At 41.4% G+C, this 18,161-nt stretch overlaps 1 protein-coding gene across 1 annotated transcript in view; it reads left to right on the plus strand.

Annotated features, from left to right (window-relative positions):
* JAM3 (junctional adhesion molecule 3) overlaps positions 1–18,161 on the plus strand; it is a 120,886-nt gene that overhangs the window by 21,578 nt on the left and 81,147 nt on the right. The window contains exon 3 of the mRNA XM_015537716.2: positions 15,441–15,608. Coding sequence (XP_015393202.2) covers positions 15,441–15,608 — 168 coding nt within the window. The remainder of the gene's footprint in view (positions 1–15,440; positions 15,609–18,161) is intronic.

Raw genomic sequence — 18,161 nt, forward strand, 5'->3', positions numbered from 1 at the left:
ATATTAAAAGAACTGGGGAGCCTTGGTGGCTCAGTTGGTTGAATGCCCAACTCTTGATTTCTGCTCAGGTCATGATCCCAGGGTCATGAGAGATCCTCTCTCTCCCTCTGCCCCTGTCCCTTGCTCACACTCTAAAAATAAAATAAATCTTTAAAAAAATTAAAAGAACTAAGTTTTGTTAATAGATAATGATGTATTAAGTTTCATAAAAATCTGTGATTCTCTGCAACTAAGTTCTTTAAAACCATATATATGGGTTTTTGTCTATTTGTGTGTTTGTTTTTACAAACTTCTCAAAACCAAATTCTAAATGAAGTATTTTTGGTCTGGAAGACACTTTGGGATTTTTTTAGAGGGGCCCTGGAATATTCCAAAGTGTTTGTTAAACTGATTAGGTTTACCTGATATGTTAAATTATATGGGAAACTGTCTCATAAGAAGTAATACTAAGCCTTCTTTATGTTGTTTTTGTATAGGTATATAAATGTTCTACAAATTACATAAAATTCCTAGAAATCTGATATGTTCTGCTATAATGTTATCTCTTGTATGTCTAACTATTATCTTAAAATGCTGTCTTATATCCTTTGGGACCCCGATAAAAAAAAGGGCAACAAGTAAATGGTATCACTGGAGTTCTTTTACTTTCTGAAATTGCTGTCATTAAAACTGAGGCTTACACTAAAAGGACAGAGCCTGAGTATCAGGGAAATCTATAAAAGGGAAACTGAGACAAGATGAACAGGCCTTTGGACTATGGTTCTTGCAATTTCCATCTGAGCCCCCTTAGTGTCCCACCGCTCCTGTCACTATCCTGTAATTCTTTGACCCACAATAGGGTCGGAACATATAAATCTGTCCAAATAAAATGTTGCATATAGGGAGGGGGAAAAAAGATTGTGGCACATGTGAATGAAGTCTATTCTGCATCTGCAAAAAATGGCCCTTCAATGCCAGACTTTTGCCATCCTGATGTCCCTGTAGCATGGCAACAGTCTGCTCCTGAACCAGAGAAACAGGTTGGTAAATAATAGCTGTAAATTGGAATGCTTGGCCAGCTTGGTTGGGGGAGTGTGCAACTCTTGATCTCAGGGTTATGGGTTAGGGCCCTGTGCTGGGTGAAGAGATTACTTGAAAATAAAAGCTCTAGGGGTGCCTGGGTGGCTCAGTCAGTTAAGCATCTGACTCTTGATTTCGGCTCAGGCATGATCACAAGGTCATGGGATTGAGCCCCATGTCAGGCTCTGCACTGGCAATGTGGAGCCTGCTTGGGATTCTCTCTTTCCCTCTCTCTCTCTCTCTTCACTTCTCCTTCTTGTGTGCATGTCCATGCATGCTCTCTCTCAAAATAAATAAATAAACATGTTTTTAAAAATCTGTAAAATAATAATATCTGTAAATTAAACAGTCAGAACCATGGTAAACCCAAGATGGCTGCTTGATTCTTCTTGGCTCCCTATCAAATCCAATTTATTTGTTTTTGTATTTTTTCACTCACTTTTGCATTTAAGATGACTCAAATTATGAATTGACATTGGTGGGGAGACTTCTACAAAATTGTGAAAACAGTCTATCAGCAGGCTGGCCTGTCAGGTCCTTTATCCTGGAAACAATATTTTTGTCCCTAGAGGCCTCAGACCTCTCTATGGATCCTTTGAACACCTACAGTGAAACTTCATTCAATTGCCACTTAGTCTAGGTTTTCAATATGCTCCTGTTATTGTGTGTATGTGTGTGTGTGTATGTGTGTGTGTGTGTGTGTGTGTGTGTATGTTTTCTTTTTTAAAGGTCTTTAAGTTTATTTATTTTTTTTGAGAAACAGAGCACAAGCAGGGGAAGGTCAGAGGGAGAGACAGAATTCCAAGCAGGTTCTGCACCATCAGCACAGAGCCCGATGTGGGGCTCAAACTCACAAACTGTGAGATCTTGACCTAAGCCGAGACCAAGAGTTGGATGCTTAACTGACTGTGCCACCCAGGTGCCCCATGTGTGTGGTTTTTTTCCATATGGATTGAAGCTTTCCCCTGCCACAAGGCTAATGCCCTTCAGTGGCAAAGAAGCTGTTGGGTTTCCCACTTGGGGTATACCTTCCATGAGCTCCAATGATCAAGACACTCACATCACTGGCTAAATCATACAAGCCTTAATGAAAGCCTTGCAAACTTCTTACAATTAACACTGCCCCTATCACTCTCAACCACAAGGCAAGGCCAAAAGAACTAATGGGATCCTAAACTTCAATTTTTTAAACCTGCAGTAACTACTGGACTTCCCTGGTCCAAGGCATTGCCTTTGGTCTTATTGACTATATGCAGTACCCACTCTGGGAAACATAAACTCACTCTGTATGAGATAGCCACTGATAGGCCAATATCTGTTGGTATACAACCTTCTGCTGATCACTTGTCTCATGCTAGTATGGCAAGCTACTGGGAGGCTCTAATATTTTATGCTCAAGCCTGTCATCAACAGGTTAAAGAAGGCTTCCTAGATCCCAGTTCGAAGGATCCTGTTGGCTATAATGTAGGGCCTGATGACTGGGTTTTCTGGAAACGTTATCAAGAAGACAGCCCTCAAGTCCCATTGGAAGGAAGCTTACCAAGTGCCCCTGGACACTGTCATTGCTGCAAAAGTAGAAGGTATTAAGCTTTGGATACACACCTCATAGCTAAAGAAGGCCCCACCTGACAGCTGATTCTGTACAGACACGGAAGACCTCTGAATCAAACTGACCAAGAAGAGAAATAGTTGACATTGAAGTAGACTGTTTTCACCCAAGAAGATAAAACAAGACTTGATACTTTAAGCCCAAAACCCTTTATCCTTCTTTTTCTTTCCTTTACTCTGACACTGGCCTAGAAAGATAATGCCCTCATCTGTATCATTTCAGGCTAGGAGAAAATGTAATCATATCTCTAACTTCTCACAAAGCAAATAAGACATTGCATTGACCAAGGCCTCTGAATTTACATTTTCAAGTTGGAAGAGAGCAGCAGAAGTTTGTATATGAAGGCTTTCGTGATTCAGGATTCACTCCTTTTGGCAGGACTCTCCTTCTCTGGCTAGGAATAAATATAAATGAGGCCTTGATCAGGAACTTCTCCTTAATTCTTTTTTTTTAATGTTTATTTGCTTAGTTTGAGAGAGAGAACATGGGTAAGTGTGAGTTCATGCAAGTGGGGGAGGGGCACAGAGAAGAGAGAGAGAATCCCAGCCTCCATGCTATCAGTGCAGAGCCCAACTTGGAGTTTGATCCTACAAATCGTGAGGTCATGACCTGAGCTGAAACCAAGAATCAGATGCTTAACCAACTGAACCATGCAGGCACACTGAGGAACTTCTCCTTAATTCTTATTGCAGAATCTGCTGCTGAAGTAATAGCAGCCCAACAAAGTTCCCTAGACTCTCTGGTCAATGTTCTTCTGGATAATAGGATAGCCCCTGATTATCTTTTATCTGAGCAAGGAGGTACCTGTGCTATGGCCATCTGCTATACCTCGATCAACACTTTTGAGGAGGTTGGAAACCCCATTACATAAGATCACTGAGCAGCCATTTGGCCTGAAGGAGTGATTCCTTTAAACAAGATCTTTTTTTGACACATTTGATTTTGATTGCTTTGGGTTTGGGGGACAATGGCTTCAAAGTACACTCCAAACATTGGGAATTATCCTGCCTATGATCTCCCTGGTGTGCTATATCATCTCAAAAGCTTTATTTATTTTTTTAATTTTTTAACGTTTATTTATTTTTGACAGAGAAAGAGAGAGACACAGCATGAGTGGGGGAGGGGCAGAAAGAGAGGGAGACACAGAATCCGAAGCAGGCTGCAGGCTCTGAGCTGTCAGCACAGAGCCCCACGCGGGGCTCAAACTCACAGACTATGAGATCATGACCTGAGCCAAAGTCAGACACTCAACCGACTGAGCCACCCAGGCGCCCCTCATCTCAAAAGCTTTAAATGCATGTTTACAGCTGATAGCTACCAAGCGGATGATCTCCCTGAGACTAGAATGTTGGAGGAGAAGGAGCATGACTGACTTAAGGATTGTGAACCCAGAGTTGTGATCTGAGAGTATCACAGGGATTAAGCAAAAAAAACATCATGACCTGTGAATATCACACAGAGGATCAGTGAAAAACCATAAGAACCACAGAGCAGTAGCTGAGAGTGGCACTAGTGCCTTAATTTGTGATCACACCTCTTAGGCTGACCAAAAGAGGGCAATTATTACAAAAGAGACAGGCCCAAAATAGAGCCATCGGCCCTCACAACAGCAAATCAAGACTTAATTACAGTTTCAATCTCTCCCAGGAATGTGACCTTTAAAGAGTCAATCTGAAATTTCCTGATCAGCACTAGTGAGGTCATCTGCTCAATGAAAACTCTCATCCCTCTTCACAAAAGAGATGCCCTGGCCTGGAGCAAACCTTTCTTTTCTTTTGCTAATAACCTCTTGCCCTACCCTCCTTTATAAAGGAGGTTTTGCTAATAACCTCTTGCCCTACCCTCCTGTATAAAAATTGTACAACTCCTTGGAGTATCTCTCTACTTGCTGGATGGGATGCTGCCTGATTCGTGAATGATTTAATAAAACCAATTAAATATTCAAATTTACTCAGCTGAATTTTTTTTTAAACAAGACAAAAATGTAAGTCAGAGAAAACAGAGAAAATGTAAGTCAGAGAAAGGAATATAAATAAGGAATGTTAACTTAGAAGTGGAAGAGTAGGAATAATAAATGATAGGAAAGAGAATCAAATCTGAGAATTGATTGGGGAGAAAGAGGAGAGGGAGAGAACTTGAAGGCAAAAGAAATGAAGGAGGGTCAGAATGGCTCAGCAGGCGTCTGAGAGTCCTGCTGCGCTGTGCCCACTGTGCCCAGCAGAGTCCAGCCCAGCAGGACCTCAGGATGGCAACTGGCTCATCTGTAATTTACAAGCACAAGCTCTCCTCAATCCTGATTAACAGGAATTAAGTGGCATATGACTAATCCTCCTTGCCACAGTTAATACTTTTCAGCCCCTGCATAGGGAACTAGGTAGCCTTTCTTATTCAGGAAGGAGGCTTCACCCAGCCTGGCACCTCAGGCACTGGCAGGGCTGGCTCTACTATCCATGTCTGCTGCAGGAGAGGCTCCAACACGAGATTATCCAGCCAGCCAGGAGGAGAAGGAGAAAATGAAGTGGCTGGAAAACTTTCTCTACCTCCTTGAAGAGAATAGTAATCCTCTGCTTGTGTGCCATTTGCTTTTCCTTCTTCCAAAAGGCTTTTGTGTCTGCCATTTCACTTTAATAATCACAGAAAATCTGTAAGGGACAGAAGATATGTAATTGTCATGACAAAAAATTAGGAAAATAAATCCTAGAGAATTGAAAGGAATTAACCAAGGACTACTCAGTAGCCAAGTTTGGGTGTCCTTCCTCCCAGTCCAGCCTAATTTGTGGAAGATGGTGGCTGATTTGCTCCAAGAGTAACAACAAACAAACAAACAAACAAACAAAACCAAAAAAAAAAACCCAAACAAACAAAAGGAAAAGGAGAAAGAGAGGGAAAAGAGAAGAGGGGAAATGGGAAAGTGGAGAGGAAGAAAAAAAAGGAACAGGAAAAAGATGAATTTCTGACAGTGGCCAGAACACAGTAAGGTATACTGTGAGCCCCAATTGAGTGCTTTGTGATTAAGGATTTGCTCAGCTTTATAATTGAGCTGGTTATGGAATCCTGGACTGCCTTCTCATTTCCCTCCACACTTTGAAGCTATTATTCCATTTTGTTCCTGGCTCTGCTATCACTATTGCTGTTTCCTTGTAAATAGCCTACCTTTTCAACATAACTAGTGTTGAGATTTTTCTTTTAGTTTGGGGTTCTAATATTTCACTCTATTATGTCTAGGAATGACTCATGTGGCTAGGGGTGACTAAACAAAATGAGATATTTCTTTATCATGGGATGTTGTGTTTAGGATAGCTTCTTCCAACTAGGGATTTATGACCCCCATCAATTCTAAAACATTTTGAGCCATTACTTCCTAAATGACTGCCTTTTCCTTGTTCTCACTTTATTCCTACACAACTCTTACTCTGTTTTGCATGTCTCTTAACATCTTTTTCATATTTTCATGTCTTTACTTCTCTGTGCCTCATCTTTGGTAATTTTCTAAGATCTAACTTTCATTTCACTAATTTTTTTTCAGTCAGCTATTAATTCATCCACTGAAGTTTTTTTTTTCCCAGATGTTTCATTTTTTAGAAATTCCATATGGCTCTTTTCCTTATCTGCTTATTCTTTTCCAGCATCCTTTTATTTCTCTGTTTTCTAGTCCTTTTATCTCTCTAAACTTTGTAAGCTTACTTATTTTATTATCTCTTTTGGGTTGTTTCATTGTCTCAAGATTTGGAGGTACTGATTCTCCGGCTTGTTATGTGTGTTGACTTTGCCTGTGGCAAGTGATTTCCTCCTGGGGTTTGTACACTTACTGTTAAAGTCTTCATTAGGGAGTGTTTTATTCTGTGGGGGCCCTGTATGTTCTCAGGACATGCCAGGAAGAGCTGTGCATTTGCTTCTACCAGTTGGCCCAAAGGCTTCCTCCATGACTATGGTAACAAAAAAGAAAGGAAAAGGAAAAGGTTTTACATTAATTTTGGGGTTTGAGGACTTCCATCCCATGAGATAAAGTTAAGTCACATCACACACCAGAATATGACATAGGTCTGGAAGTTTGAGTTTCTCCTAGGAAACTGATTTCTTTCTTCCCCAGAGCCTTAGGGCAGAAACCAATGGATGGAGATTTTTTTCTAGCCATCTTTCCCTGACAGAACAGGATTTCAGTTCCAAAGCCCTGCTTCCAGTGGGTCGTAGGACATGCCCCCTCATGCACGTGGGTGTTAATGGCTCCCCCAGTTCTAGGGCTCCCTCCTCCTGCTGTTCACACCACCAAGGCTTTGGTTTGCAATGCTACTCTTTTGGCTTTAAATTCCTCCCTGTTACTGTCACTTGAGGATTTATTTCTTTACTTCAAGCTCAATATGCATTTTAATTTTTCTGTTATACTCTATTCAGAATTTCCCTGCATGGTTCAGTAAAGCAGTAGATATCCATACCAGCTCATTCTGTGAGTTACTAGACCCCTAAGGCATAATTATTTTTGTTCCTGTCTCTCCCACTGGACTGTGGGCTCCATGAAGAAAGAAACTATGCCCTTATTATCTCTGGTTCCTAACTCGTACAAGAACATATACAATATAATGTGTGCTAGATGGAAAATTAAATGACAGAAGGTGATTCCCAAGGTTATACAGTTTTTCTAGATCTCCTCAATCTGGAAGAAGGTGACAATTTCCTCAATCATTCCGAGCACAAGGATATTCTTCCTTTCTTTCCTTTTCTTTTTCTTTCTTTCTTTCTTTCTTTCTTTCTTTCTTTCTTCTAATCTCTACACCCAATATGGGCCTTGAATTCATGACCCTGAGATTAGGAATCACATGCTCCACCAACTGAGCCAGCCAGGTGCCCCAGCACAAGGACATTCTTTTGTTCTGAAAATCTTTGTGGGAGATTCTGTAACATATGTCCTTGTGATACCTATGTCAGTGTGTTTTACTTAACATTCTAACATGTTTATTAAGCAACCACTATGCAGTTGGCCCTTAGGAGGACAAATGTAGAGATATACCACAAGCCCTGCACTGAGCTCATGGTCCTCCAATTGCAGAATATGATGTGGAAGGCATAATTATCACATGTGTTTTGCAACATTGATAGTTGCATTTGCCATGATTTTATTCATGGAGAAGACTATGTTTATTTGGAAGAAAGTGTTTACTAGGCCTATTTGGGAGAGTAGCTAAGGCTCCAAGGAACTTGAGAATAGAAGAAGCTGCTCTGAGGCAGACAAGGATAGCATTTTTCTGGTTGAGCTAGAGGGAGAGTGAGGGAGAGGAGAGAAGACAGGGAGAGGGTGAAAGCCTCAGTGCTTCATGGTGTCATGAGAATGGTACAACACTCCTGAGACTATACGCCATGTAGTTAAGAACAAAAAGCATTTCGACAGAATTGTAATGAAATTATGAGAAATCCATAATCATAGTGTAATATTTAACAAATCTTTCCCAGAAATTACTAGCTACATTTTTTTTAAAAAGGCAAAAATATTGTGGTGCCTGGGTGGTTCAGTTGGTTAAGCGTCTTACTTTGGCTCAGGTCATGATCTCACAGTCTGTGAGTTGGAGCCCCACGTCAGGCTCTGTGCTGACAGCTCAGGAGTTGGGAGCTTGCTTCGGATTCTGTGTGTCTCTCTCTCTGCACCAACCCCATTTGCACTCTGTCTCTCTCTCTCTCTCCCTCAAAAATAAACATTAAAAAAAGTTTTTTTTAAGAGGCAAAAATATTGAAGTTTCAAGTAGCACAATAAAATTTAACTGAGTGGATATATAAAAACCTTATACCTAACCATTAGAGAATACATTTTTTTTAAGTATGCAGGAAGCATTTAAAACAACTCACCCTCACTAAGCTGTAAAGTCACTCTCAGTGAATATGAAGCACTGATTTCACACAGACCTTGTTCTCTGGCCACCGTGCAATAAAACTAAAAGTCAGTAGGGGCACCTGGGGGGCTCAGTTAGGTGTCTGACTCTTGATTTTGGCTCAGGTCATGATCTCTTGGCTCATGAGATCGAGCCTGTGTGCTGAAGATGGGGCCTGCTTGGGATTCTCTCTCTCTCCCTCTCTCTCTGCCCCTCCCCTGCTTCCTCTCTCTCTCTCTCTCTCTCTCTCAAAATAAATAAATAAATAAATACTAAAAAAAACCTAAAAGTCAGTAATGGCCACATAGTCCCCAGTCCCCAGATATTGAGAAATTAATAAAGCAGACTTCTAAATGACAAATTGTCGAGTAGAAATCATATAGGACATTAGAAAATACTTGGAGCCAAGTGATAACAAAGGCAAATATATAGCATAATTTTTTGGGATGCAGATAATGCAGCATTTAGAAAGAAATTGTAGTCTCAAAGGTGTATATTAGAAAAGAAGGAGGGTGGAAAACTATTAAATTCTAGAAGTCTGAAAACAACTACAGAGAAAATATGGCATTAGAATACAATGTGATAAAGTGTAAAATATATGCAAGCATAGTGTATTATGGAAAGACAGAGGAGGGGCACCTAAATCATCTTGGAAGGAGTGGGATTGAGCCCCATGTTGGGCTTTGTGCTGAGAGCATGGAGCCTGCTTGGGATTCTCTCTCTCTCCCTCTCACTCTGCCCTCCCCCCCCAAAAATAAATAAATAAACTTTTAAAAAAAGAATCATAGAATCCAGGTAATAGATTCTTTAAAAAAAAAATCATCTTGGAAGGAACAATGTGGTCAAGAAATTCTTCCATGAGGACGTGATGTTTGAAGTGGTTCCTCAAAGACACATGAAAGCTAGAAAACTGAGTGGGCTGAAGAGGAGACAATGTAGGCAAAAGGGACCATGTAGGTTACTCCAGTGGCTTAAGAGAGCATGACAAGCAGTAAGAAGTTCAAATAACTGAGAGTAGCTAGATTCAAGGCTATAGATGAGGGTGTAATACGAGATGTTGACATGATGTTATTCATGACCAAAGGACTTCTTTATTTCAGCCATGACTTTTTTAGTTATAGAAGAGATTTTAACTGGATTCTGAAGGTAATATGGAGCCACTTAAGAATTTTAAACAGAACAACATGAGCTGATATTGGGTTTATAAGATGAAGAGTCTTATAGGCATTCATTCCACGGATATTCGTTGAGCACTTACCAATGTTCTAGTCCCTGTGCTACTCACAATTTTGAAGAGAAAAGTCTAGAGACAGAAGATACAGGCAGGTGCCTACAGATCATTTTAATAATCTGAATGGAAACTGATGCAGTTTGCTTTAGACTGGTGGCAGTGAGGTGGCCATTGCTGTGGGGGGTGCGCAAGGAGTATCTTAGTGCTTAGCAGAGCTCCCCACCTCTTCTGGGAGTCTGTCCTCAGCAGCTGCTAATGCTAGGCTTGAACTACACTAGGCAGTGCAATTCTAGGGAACAAGGCCTGGCCAGAAGACAAAATACTGCCTGCTAAGACTGATAGGAATAAGGGGAGACCTCAGAGTATAAAGGGCGCAGACTGTAGACACTCTTAGGAGATGGTTCTCTGACCTTTGTAAGGCTACAGTGGCCTCCCAACTGCAGTAAATCTCTGCATTGCTATTGAGTATCTTGAGTACTTGATATCATCACAGAAGACCAAACACACCCACTCCTCCCAATCCCAAATTTTGTGGGAATACAATTCCATGAGATTAAATAGAAACTTCAGAGTCTTCTCTAAAGCCCTTATCATTTGCTTAAGAGGCCTGGTATTGAATAATCTCTGGAGGGAAAAAGGCTTGTGGCATAATCCTCATCACATTAGAGTTCTGGGAAATAGAATGAAATACCCACTATTTCCAGTCCTGGAACAAGATATCCAGAATCTCTGCAATGGCAACCACAAAAAGATCCTTCCTTCAGTACAAATTACCAGGTCAAACGCTTGGACCCAAGGCCATCAGGAAGAACTTGCCTCTTCCTCAAACTATGTAGTAGAGAATTGACCCTCGAAGGGACTCCAAAGGAGGCGCAAGATTCCCTGCAGTGAAAGAGGGAGAATAGCAGAGGCCCTGGTCTCTCTTTGGTGCTGCCAGGAAGTAAACACTCGATGGTACAATTTGTAGGAAAAGAAAATTACCTCTAATTGGAGGTTGGGATAAAAATATCTCCAATCTGTAAACAAAGTTGTTGGAGCATCCTGGAGGCACACAACTTGAACTGCAGAGCTGCAGATATGCTCTCTACCCACTGTTAGTTCCACACCTTCCCCTGAATCAGCTCCTCAGTCTGGCTCCAAGATAATCCCCACTGGTGCTCATGCTCATTGGTGTCCTCAGTACTGAAGCACAGATGAGGGAAAGCTTCCCATCTTCTCCCCAGACCAGTGGAAATATTCATCAGGGCAAGCAGAGGAGAGAACTGCTCTGTTTTATCTCATCACAGGTGTCCTTCCTAAAGGTGGTCTGGGAAGTGTTGTTTGCTAGCTGTCCCTAACACCTTTTCTCTCATGTCTGGATAGGGCATCCAGCCAAGCCCTGCTTCTCTACTTCCTCGAAGAAAGAACTGAGGCAGACACCTCAACAGGGGAACTTGGGATTCACAGTTCTTAGGGCCCTCAGCCCTGGAGCAGCAAACCCTAGTTAGGTTTCCACTGTGGCCATGAAATTGTCCATTAAGTGTTGTTTGTTGTGCTGTGTTTTCAGGTCCACTGGTGAGTAAAGAGACCTTGGCTGATGGTGATGGGACACTCTAATTCCTCCTGTAGCAGAGGTAAGTGACTCTTTCACCCATGGCATGTATGATATGTTTACTTAAACACACACTACACAAAAACACACACTAACACACTCTAGCACACGAACACCCAGGCTCTTTTCGGTGAAATATGAAAGGGCTGCTAAACAGCTTCTTATAAAGGTGTCTCTCTAGGAAGACACTTTAAGCCAAAACTTTGGCATTAATACGACCTTTCTCAGCTGTGCCACTACAAAAGAAAGGACCTTGCAAATAAATTGAACTACAAAAGAACTTCCCTTCCTCATATAGCATGAGCAGCACATCTCGTTAGAAGGGGTGAAGGTTTTATCCCCTACTGTTTCCTTAGATTGCGGGGGGATCCTTCTATTTAGATGAAATTAAAGAAATACTTTGAAGAGAAGGAGCAGGACCTGATAGTTGGGAGAACATGTGAGAGACCAGAGTTGGAAATATTTCAAGGAAGAGGAAACTTGAATGGAGGTAAGATGGAGCAACAGGATCTTTGATAAACCCTGAAGAGGAATGCTTTTATAGAATAACTCTAGGGTCACAGACTTCCCTCAGTCAATGGATCTTACTTCTATCATGCTGTGAGGGTTGACTTCAAGTGATTGTTCAGGTGTATAATGGCATAGTGAAGGGGCAGAAGCCATAGCCATGTTACTTTTTAAGAATATAATCACACTGAGAGAACAAATACACATTGATGTAAAAGTTCCTCTTTGCTTCTCATTCTCTTTGACCCAACCGCAGACTGAAGGTACTTTTCTTTACCAAGACTCTCCAGGAATATTGTAGTCATTTTTCCCATTCTGAGCCAAAATAGTAGGAAACGGAAGGGGCACAGGCAACAGATATTTACTGAGCACCTAGTATGTTTTGGAACTTTATTTCACATGATCTTCACAACAACCACTTGAGGTAGGTTTGTTATCCCTATTTTACAGACAAGGAATCTAAGGCTTAGGGAAATTAAGTAACTTTCCCAACTTTACAAAAGCCAAGAGTTTGAATCATTGTCCATCAGACTTCAGAGCTTATGTCTCCCCTCTTGTAATTGCTGATTCCAGGACCTCTCCAGTTTGTTTAGAGGTGATTCTCACAGGAAAACCCTACTCTTTGCTACTTGATTTACACTTTGCATTAGTATTGAAAAGTATTGTACATGCTTTTGTTCAAGTTTAGCACAAGTGTATTTAGTTCCCTGAACTCTTTTAAGAAATGAATCTCTCCTTAGTAAATCACACATTAGAAACAAGCATATTCAGTTGGATAATGTGGTGATAGAAGCACAGACGCCACGGCTTCACTCACTGAATGCTTCCAGACCTCTGGTTCCCTTCTGAACAGGGCCAAAGCTCTCCTGGGAATAATTAGATCATATGAAGAAGCAGATCACTTGACAGCCAAAGGCATTCTACCCTGTCCTGGTGCATCGCCAGTTAGGCTCCATTCCAGGATTGTGTCTCAACCACCAGCCATGACATGCAGACTCCATCTGTGGAGGAAAATCAATGTTTTACAATGAAGCACCTGCATCCACTCTCATAGGAACCTCTGTTCCATATAGAATATTCATGGAGCCTTTCTCTGTGGTCTTGTTCTGAATTTCAAAAGATTCCCTAACAGAGAAAAACATTTAACAGACAGAACCATGTCACAATGCAAACACAGGAAATCAAGCAGGAGAAAAGAGGCACTAGTTTCTGAAAACTATTCCGTCCACAGTCAGACACCTCATACTTCCCAGGTAATCAATATGGTTCTTTTAGTAAGGCAAATATGCCTGATTATATTTCCAAGAACTAAAAGGAATGATAAGACAAAAGAAAACAATAGGAAAAAAGTCAGTGGGCCTAAGAAGATTTTTTCTCTTTTTAATTCCTGTATGTTGTGTTTGATGAAGGGAGAAAGGCTGCCATGATAATATAATTTTCACCTATTTTTATTTGTGACTTTGGAATATGGAGAACTGGAACAGAAAGAGGGTTTAAGAAAAGAAAGACAAAATCATAATAAGTGGTTGAGTTATTTTTAAAGTTTTTATTCTGTCTTTATGAGATTTTGAAAATGTAATTAATTCACACTTGCAAAGGTTTGAGCAATTATAAAAAGTTATAAAGAAGATCATAAAGTGATGACAGTTGAAGAATGTCCTTGGCAACAGCCTCAATTTATTTCATGTTTCTTGGCGTTCATAATTTGGTATATATGTGAATTATACACACACAGTTTCCTACTTTGTGAAAGCTAAAAATACTAAATGCTAAAAAAAAATGTAGGGTGACTGTGTGAAAAATGAAGTCTTTAAGTTAAACATTTTTAAAAGTTATTCATTTATTTTACTTTTGAGACAGAGAGAGAGAGAGAGAGAGAGGAGAGAGAGAGAACGCAAGCGGAGGAAAAGAGAAGGGGCAGGGAGAGAGGGAGAGAGGGAGAGAGAGAATCCCAAGAAGACTGTGCACTCTCAGTGCAGATCTTGACATGGGGCTTGATGTGGGGGTTGATCCCATGATCTGTGAGATCATGACCTGAGCTGAAATCAAGAGTTGGACATTCAACTGACTAGCCACCCAAGCACCCCCCACTAAGTTAAACATTAAAAAATATTAGTTGCTGGAGGGGTGCCTGGGTGGCTCAGTCGGTTGGGTTTCTGACTTTGGCTCAGGTCATGATTTCATGGTTTGTGGGTTCAGGCCCCGTGTTGGACTCTGTGCTGACAACTCAAAGCCTGGAGCCTCCTTTGGATTCTGTGTCTCCCTCTTTCTCTGACTCTTGCTTGCTCGCACCATGCCTCTCTGTCTTTCAAAAAATGAATAAATGTCAAAAAATTAAAAAAATATATAAAAAATATTTGTTGTTGTAAACTCTGGCATATTTTACTAATAACTATACTTAGAATTCTGTTTTCACTCTGTTGTTTCCTGGAGCATTAGGGATACTTTCTATATTAGATATAATAAAAGCTATTTCAAGATTTTTCCACAGTACTTTTTATTTTTTAGAGAGAGAGACAGAGGGAGAGTGGCAGAGGGAGAGAGAGAATCTCAGGCAGGCTCCATGCTCAGCATGAAGCCCAACGTGGGGCTTGATCCCATTACTCTGGGATCATGACCTGAGCTGAAATCAAGAGTTGGGTGCTCAACCTACTGAGTCAGCCAGGCGCCCCAAGAATTTCCATGGTAGTAAGTGACACTCAAAACCTCCTGCATCCCTAGGTCCAACTTCCAGTACATTTTATCCTTCTCTTCATCTTATCTGCTTGTCTTCATAAGATTCTGCTCCATTTTTCTACCCTAGCCTTATCATTTTCCAATAATGAGAAATCAAAGCAAAGAATTATCATCCTGCTTTTCTGCAGAATAAACTATGGGCATGCCATCATGCTTTTGATCTACCACAGAAACTATGTATTGTGTTGAAAGACATCACTTTTTTAAAAAAAAATGTTTATTTTTGAGAGAGAGACAGGGAGAGAGAATGTGGGCGGAGGTGGGGGCAGAGAGAGAGAGAGGGACAGGGGATCCAAAGAGGGCTCCGCACTGACAGCAGAGATATGGATGTGGGGCTCGAACTCAGGACCCCTGAGACCATGACCTGAGCCGAAGTCGGATTCTCAACCGACTGAGCCACCCAGGCGCCCCGGAAAGACATCACTTTTATATTCTGCATAATATATGTCTTGCTTATGTTTTAAATAGATTTCAGCGCTTTTTGCTTCTATCACATTTGGAATCAGTGACTCAAAAGAGGTGCAGGCTATAATGCTTTAAAGACAATTAGAATGCATCCTTATTTGTGGAATAAGGATTTGTGGAAATAATTTGAGGAAATACTTCACTTCCAAGTTTTAATTGAGTGCTCCTTCTCTGATCTGTAGTGTTCCATTCATTTTATAGCTATGGAAATTTACCCCGCCCCATTCTTGAACACGTTTCTTTATCTCCTCCCATCAAATTCGTTGAATGAGACCTCATACGCTTGGGTCCTGAGCATCCCTGAATCCATAGCGACCAAATTTCAGCTTCCCTTGTTACTATGGTGACGGCTGTGCTGGTCCAGGTGGTCGCTATGGTAACTAGGGGCGGGTAGTCGGGGCCCCGGCAGGCAGGGCGCATGCGCACGGGGAAGCCTAGCTGCGCCGCGCGTCCGCGGCCCCTCAGCTCCCCTAGACATGGCGCTGAGGCGGCGGCCAACGGTCCGGCTCTGCGCCCGGCTGTCTGACTTTTTCCTCCTGCTGCTTTTCAGGGGTGAGTGTGCATGTTTCTGCCTTTGGGAGAGGAGGATTTGGGGCGGATGGGAGCAGAGCGGGCCCGGAGCGACTGAAGTGGTTCCTGGCGGGAATAGCGGTCCCGGCTCCGGAGACGCTGGGGGCTCGGCCGGAGGAGCGGCGCGCGCCCGCGTCCCGGCGGAAGGGGGTCGATCGGGGGCCTCTGGGCGGGGTCCCAGCCGGGTCGTTGCGGGGGTGCAAGGGGCCGGTGCGAGGCCCGAGTAGCTCCCTCCGGGCGGTGGGCCGGTTCCGGGCGGTGGGCACCGCTCTCTGGAAAGAAGGTGGAAGCTTAGGCGTGGGCTCGGAACTTGCTAGAACACACTGCGGAGCGAGCGCGTTGCCTAGAAGTCGACAGTGAGGGGCCTGCCGAAGTACCAGCGAAGCGCAACTCTGAGGCCTGCCTTCTTGGTCACAGCCCTCTGGGGATGTGCTGTTCATTTCTCTCTTGTTGTAAACAAAAGGAACTGAATTGGGCAAACCCAACTTTTCTTTGGGGGAAATAAAATGCCATAGATTTCAATCAAGTATCCTTTTTGTCTCCAGCCTGGCCCAGGAGACCCTGCAGACCCTTACCCTGAAATAGCATCTTGGCCGTTTTCATCAGGTGACACTGACAAACTTCGGAGTTTTGTTTTGTCTTTTCCACTGTCCAGAATTCTCTTAGATTTGTGTGTCTCAGGACAGTTGGATGGAGGGTCTAACGTAGCTTGTATTTAGTGAGCATGTACTATATACTAGGCACTTTGAAATCTTCTCATTTAGAGCTTACAATAGCTTTGTGAGGTGGATTTAATTAACCCATTTTCAAATAAGAGAACTAAGACCTAAGTCAAGCCACCTTTCCAAGACTGCATCCTGAGTGAGTAGTAAAGACTGAAACCCATGTCTACCTAAAGCACACTACACAACACTTCTGTGCAGGACATCCTCAGGTAACCAGATGAGGTCTTATAGTTCTTAGGTCATTTATTGTTTGGCTCAGTTGCTGTTGTCATCCCGTGATGTTTTCCAAAATATACAAATTAAAACACAAAGTGACTGTTTGGGAGTGGGGGTGGACAGACCAGAAAAACAAAGCACTCCTGTGTTTGATGTTCGTTCTTGTGGAATGTTCATAATGGTGGTAGATAAAAGTGAGGGTCTGAGGCAGAAGCTGTGGAAACAGGGCTCTATGATGAAGGATAAGTTTCAGGATATGGGTAGGTGTTGTCATATACTTTGCCCGAAAGTGATTTCCAAAAACATGTGGTTGGGAGATATAAATGATCAAAGGCTAGCCAGGGGACAAGGGTGTCAGGAATGTCCAGCTCCCAGTTTTGTTGGTCACACTGACACTGTCCTATTCACAGACTGGAACAACTCCCCATTGTTGAAAAGTTCTGTTCACATGAAAGTTTGCAGTTTTTATTGCAGACACATTTGGCAGTTGAATTTCAACTTGGTTGCTTGTTAATAAAACTAGAAGATGCTAAGGACTTTGTATACCATTAACTTTTTACTTTGTTTTGCTGGAGGTACAGGGTTTGTGGCTTTCTTGATATTAAGGGCTGGGATTTACCTGCAGAGCATAGGAGGAAGAATAAAATTTTGCAAAATAGGACTGATGACAAGGAATCAAGGTGGTAGGTTGTATTAATACACCTTGAGGGGCTATAGCTATCTTTTTCAGTAAGGCGCTCTTTTTCTCTTATTTTGTGTGTACTCTAAACACACTATAATACCTTGAAAACTTTACTCTTCCGCAGGTCATGACAGCTCTGTCTTTTTTATTTTTATGATTATTCTTTTCAAATACTATTATTTTTCACTGTTGTCATTTAAAAAAAATTGTTCCTGATATAATACATTGTTTTTGTTGTTGTTCCTAATACAGGACATTCTTTATTAACCTTTGCCAGGCTGTTTAAGAATTTAATATGTAATTCATTTCATATTACTAACAACTTTAAGAGATTGTTAAAATTATTTTGTTCATTTTGTGCATGAAGAAACAGACTGAGAGATGCAGTAACTTGCTCAAGGTGATAGCCTATGCGTTTTAAATTTGGGAGTTTTGAACTATTTCTGTTAATTAATTTGTGGTTACTTGTGTCATTTCATTTGACAGTCGATTTGTTATGCATCAGTTTAATAATTTATCAAATGTTCAAAGCTTTGTGGTTTGCATATAAAATATTCTTTTGTTGTATTGGTGACAGGTGCAATTCAGCCTTACAAATGTTATGCCACATGGCCTTTTTGAATGATTATGTAGTAATATTTTTTGGCTTCCAAATCTTTTGATGTCCTAGACAGAAGTGCTTCATTTAGAATTAAAACAGTAATAGTTTGTATTCTTGATATAAAACAAGCTTGTGTGCTTAAGTTTAGCAAAATCTAAAAATTAAAATTTCCTGGAAAAAAATTTGAAAAGTATTCTAAACCATTTTTTAAGAATGACTTATTTTATGTTATAATTCCTTTTAAATTTTCTGGCAGATATAATTGCTATCAGATGTGTGTGTGTGTGTGTGTGTGTGTGTGTGTGAGGTGT

Source organism: Panthera tigris, chromosome D1 (genome assembly GCF_018350195.1).
Source record: "Panthera tigris isolate Pti1 chromosome D1, P.tigris_Pti1_mat1.1, whole genome shotgun sequence".
NCBI lineage: Eukaryota > Metazoa > Chordata > Mammalia > Carnivora > Felidae > Panthera > Panthera tigris.